This window comes from Anneissia japonica, unplaced genomic scaffold (genome assembly GCF_011630105.1).
Source record: "Anneissia japonica isolate Jap-2015-1 unplaced genomic scaffold, ASM1163010v1 scaffold1104_len307771_cov217, whole genome shotgun sequence".
Lineage (NCBI taxonomy): Eukaryota > Metazoa > Echinodermata > Crinoidea > Comatulida > Comatulidae > Anneissia > Anneissia japonica.
Window position 1 is genome coordinate 12,701 of NW_022755771.1, and position 5,385 is coordinate 18,085.

Below are 5,385 nucleotides of genomic sequence, written 5' to 3' on the forward strand. Positions count from 1 at the left end.
ATGAAATTTAGCAATGTTTCAATATTATATACATATATATAAAATTTAGCAATGTTTCACTAAAGCAAATCTTATTTTTCCACAGTACTCTACTATACTTTAACTGATCAGCTTTATAGATTTGACATTGGATGGTAAGTATGTTGCACATGATGAATGACCACCTCTATGAGTATGTAGAATACCACCAGAACTTTTCTGCATATGATGCATGAGTCATAATCATTTGATGTTTAATAGAAGTAAAGCTGCATTTCACATCAGATTCAAACTGAAATTCGGACTGCGAACACCATGCGTCCCTATTCTTACACACTGATTGGATTTTCTGATCGGTTCGGTAGGTCTTTCTATCCGAAAATTTGAATTCGCTGTGAATGCACCTGGTGGTACTTTCCAGTTAATTTATTAGTGTAACAAGTGTGGTGTAATGGCAGGTCACAGTTAATATCTCCCATTGTTAATACTTGAATTGGGAAGAAAAACTTCTGTTAGTACAGTATGTTTGGTATTCTCAAGTATATTAAATGCTTGCAGTACATCGCATGCAGTAGGTGTCTACAGTGTATGTGGTGGTCCGCAAGCATTTAATATATCATTACATCGCCATGCTAAACCTTCAAACAATATTCTCAAGTAACCTTTAAATCTCTCAAATAATTCTGTCTCACTATTTGGTGGTCGATACCACACTGAAAGCAAGATCAGTTTTTACTTAAACGGAATCATTTTAAGTGTGATTAGTTCTAATTTTGAGTACATGAGATCTTTTCTCAATTTGTGAGTATGTCTACTTTTTTGACTGATATAGATTCCAACCCCTCCCCATCTCTGTTTATATCATGTCTATTATACTATAAATGTTATCCCTCAATTGCAATTTTATTGTCCTATATGGAAATTACAATGAGAACATTTCAAGTCATTAAAAATTCACAAAACAAAATACTAGTTCCATATCAATATACATTACAATATTTTGTTAAAATACCTAAAGCAATTCCATTTCAAACAGACAGCATCAATATAGAGTACAATTAAAGCACTAACATAAGACATCAAGATAGTAATTTATTAAAATTTGGCCTTATTGATTCTGCTCAGCCTAAACATATAGTAAATCCTCCCCAGTTGCTGATTATGAAATGATTATACTTCCTTTAATATTTGCTATCTACCAGCACACTTGGCAGTGTACACATTTTGTTAATTATAGTGGTTGATTGAATAAAGTTAATATCTAACAAATGCCAACTCTGTACTGTGGTTTGATCTCTATCACTAATGTAGTTTAATTTCAACAAGCTTCAGTATCTTAAACAATTAACCTGCGATCGTATCTCCCATAATCCATTTCAGTGTGCAATCAGCAGAGTAAAATGATTTCTAATATAGTACCTTAAAACATTAAGATGCAACAGATCATTTGCATCCCATATCATGTTTGATCCCTCTCAGTATTTAACAAGCTTTAATGTCCTGTCCAGACCATCAAATTTAATTTATTGGACAAAAAACTGCTGTATGCCCATATACAGGCATGATGTGCCCATATACAGGCATGATGTGCCCATATACAGGCATGATGTGCGTATATTTGGTCTTGATGTAATGTTATCATGACCATATTTTGGCATGCCAATGTAGGGCTTTATAAAGTAAACCATGAAGCAGCTAAGATCTTTTAAATTTTGAATCAAATCTCCCATAATCGAAATGATAATATTATGTGTTTTATCTGTTACCATGCTAATCTCTTAAATCATTCTGCATTCAATTATAATATAGAATGGAACAAACATCCCAGTCCAGGTCAAAGCTTGGAGGACCAAGCATATGCAGGACAATAAATATACAATTATAATATGTCTTTTTTGTTTAATGTGTAGGTTTCTGACATCTCTGTCACCATATATGTGGGCTAACTTGGGTATAGCATCGTCTATATCATTTTCAGTTGTGGGAGCTGCCTGGTAAGTAAACGAAAGTCTACATTTAGACTTTTTTGACATTTCTTATCTAAATTTGGTTGGATACTTTAATACTATGTGTTCTATGCATCAAATAACAAATGAAACTGTTTAAATGCTTTATGACTTTTGATCTACTAACTTATAGGTCTTTAGCTTTAAAATGACACCAAAAGCCAGCTAAGTAGATACTATAACTTACAGACATACCTTATCGCTGAATAGTTTGTCAGACCTCACTAATTATAAGGGTCTAATGCAAAAGTATTCAACTGTTTGATTCTCATGATGTATTTTCTTATTTACATTTCAGGGGCATATTTACAACTGGAACAAGTATTGTAGGTGGAGGTGTAAAAGCACCTCGTATAAAGACAAAGAATCTTATTAGGTATTTACATGGTCTTTTTTATATGTGTAATTCTTTGAATAAATTAGAAGAGGCTTCCCAAAAATGATTTTTGGATCTAAGGGGAATTTTTTACTACATCATATTATCAGAATAAACTTTATTATTTAGTTGCAGGCTTTTAAAATTTACATTATCTACTCCTTTGAAAAGCATGATGTCACTGTAATATACCTTTTTTGACATATCAAAGTCCTATGCTTAACAACAGTGCATGGTCTCAGTTGCATAATGTAGGCTCTTTGTCATGTCATCATGGAGAAATATATTACTTTTTGTACTGTAGGTGCAACTATGTAATATTTTAGAAAATAATGTACTAATTTTATGTTTAGGTTTTCTATGTTCAAGTAATTGGTGTACAATACAAGAGCAAAATTAGAACAATTTGAGCCTAAAATTGACAAAGCCTTAAAAAATAAATGAACAGTCTTAATTTACTTCCTATTAGAACATAGAATTAGTAGCCTTTCTCATTTAACATGTATTGGACCCACAGTTATTCATTATGTAAACAATAATTCTAACAATTAGATTGATTCTCAGAAATGCTTGGACTAAAATATCTGTTGTATATTTTTCCAGCATCATTTTCTGTGAAGCTGTTGCAATCTATGGCATCATTATTGCTATAGTTGTTTCAAATCAACTTGAAGCTTATGACACCTCAAGCACTGACCCAGCATATATAAAAAAGAATTACATTGCAGGTGAGCAGGAGCTGTTGTATTTATTCATTTATTAATATTTTATGGATACTGAAGTCTTATTTTCATTCATTAGATGCTAAGGTTGTATATTCATTCATTAGTGTATAGATACACTGGTCTTATATTCATTCATTTGTGTATAGATAGTGAGGTCTTATATTCATTCATTAGAGTATAGATACTGATGTATATTAATTCATTAGTGTATAGATAACACTGGTCTTATATTCATTTAATGGTGTATAGATACACTGGTCTTATATTCATTCATTTGTGTATAGATACAGAGGTCTTATATTCATTAGTGTATAGATACAGAGGTCTTATATGCATTCATATGTGTTTAGACACTGTTCATCCTATTTTAATTGTCATTGTACTTAAAAAAAATTTTAGCTCCGATGGGGAGCTCTAGGATTACCCTGCTGATTGATTGTTTGATTGATTAATAGATCTTCGTTAGGGTCACTACACTCTATTGCCTCTATTATACTGCCCTCATCGGAGCTTTCAAGATTACGAGAACTTGTTTCGTAAACACCAATTCAGTTTTAACTGTAATTTTGATTTAGTAAAGTATTCTTTAATAATGCATAAATACTAAGATTATATTTTCATTCATTAGTTATTGCAGTCACAACAGCATGGTACTTAGAACGAAGCAGTGTATTTATGATTGATTCATTTATTTATTTATTTACCAAATTTCTATAGCGCCCTTTTCATGAATAATCATGTTCAAAGGCGCTTTACATTAAGAATACAATAAATTACCCAAAATATACAAAATTGAGAATAGGCCTATCTAAAATTCATGACTTGATTGTTTAAAACAGTTATAAAAACACACAGTTACAGTTATTCATTTCTTTTAAGGCTATGCTATGTTTGGAGCTGGACTCACTGTTGGATTTTCTAACTTGTTTTGCGGCATCTGTGTTGGAATCGTGGGAAGTGGTGCAGCTTTGGCTGATGCGCAGAACTCTTCACTCTTTGTTCGAGTTTTGATTGTTGAGATCTTTGGAAGTGCTATTGGACTATTTGGAGTTATCATAGGAATTCTGCAGGTGAGGACAATTGATTTCAGTATCTTTCATATCAACACAAAAGAATTTCAAAATTTGTATAATAAATACATTATAGCTACAGAGCTGAGTGCGAAAACAAAATTAATTCAAAGTACTTTGAAAACTGTTATGAGGGCAGAGTGGATGAAGGTTATAAGAGACCTTACACAGGAAGATTCAAAAGATCCAGACAAAATAATCAAAGCATGTAGACGTAGACGACCAGCATCTGAAGCAAACCATATTTTGTTTCTAAAACCTATGGGGTTGCTAATATATATTGGTGGGTCACTAACTTGATAAAAATCATCAATAGCTAGGACAAATTTTCTTAGACATAAGCTGGGTATGTGCATCATATTTAGTATCGTTATTGTTATAAGATAATGATTGATCAATAATAACTTTGTTTAATATCCAATGTGTACCGTAAATTTTGAGACTGTAGTAGTTGTAGTAATGCTTATGTAAAGCCCTCACCAGACTATCAAATATATTTGACAATAACATGTGACATGCCTAAATATGGTCATGATGACATCATCATGACCATATATAGACACATCATGACTATATATGAACATTCATTTTTTTTTGTCAAAGAAATTGTTATAATGTGGACAGTGCTTTAAGTGTACAGTAGGTGAAGTGTTTCTCTTTTTCTTTTTTTTATAGACTACAAAATTTGGATTTGAGGCAACACCTACATGAAAGAAGCAGGAAGCAATTTTATTACAAATCATATAGGATTTTAGAAAATAATTATTGGTTTTGTCTGTGGTAAATAAATAATCAAATAATAAATATTAACATGCTCAAGTATTTGATAGATAATCAAGTTTAAATAGTTTTGGTGAGTTTCTATTTCTCAATTTTCCTCATGTCAAGGTTATTGTTAAAACCAAGGTCCGGAGGGAAAAACATTGATATGTTAGTAAAAATCATGTATTATGGGCTATTGTGTAAATATACAATATTATAAATATTATTGAATATAGGATTTTGATTTATATGGATGTTTAAACTTAAATTTACAGTACTCAGTTAAACAGTTTGGGTGGCTAACAGATGTTTTACCATTCCATCAAAAAACAAATTGTTATCGTAAGGAAATGTGTGTATTATTATTGTTGATTTCCACTGCAGAATGCATTGTTCAGTAGTGCTATGACAATGGTATTTCTCAGGTCAGGTGCTACTGACGTTAATTAACAATTATTTGTAAGAGG

The 5,385-nt window shown here is 31.5% G+C and overlaps 1 protein-coding gene across 1 annotated transcript in view; it reads left to right on the forward strand.

Moving 5' to 3' along the window:
- Positions 1–5,385, forward strand: part of LOC117123745 (V-type proton ATPase 21 kDa proteolipid subunit-like) — a 9,128-nt gene extending 3,743 nt beyond the window's left edge. Inside the window, exons 2-7 of the mRNA XM_033269753.1 lie at positions 86–134; positions 1,890–1,973; positions 2,284–2,361; positions 2,965–3,089; positions 3,966–4,156; positions 4,832–5,385. Of these exons, the coding sequence (XP_033125644.1) occupies positions 86–134; positions 1,890–1,973; positions 2,284–2,361; positions 2,965–3,089; positions 3,966–4,156; positions 4,832–4,867 (563 nt within the window). The 3' untranslated portion in view covers positions 4,868–5,385. The remainder of the gene's footprint in view (positions 1–85; positions 135–1,889; positions 1,974–2,283; positions 2,362–2,964; positions 3,090–3,965; positions 4,157–4,831) is intronic.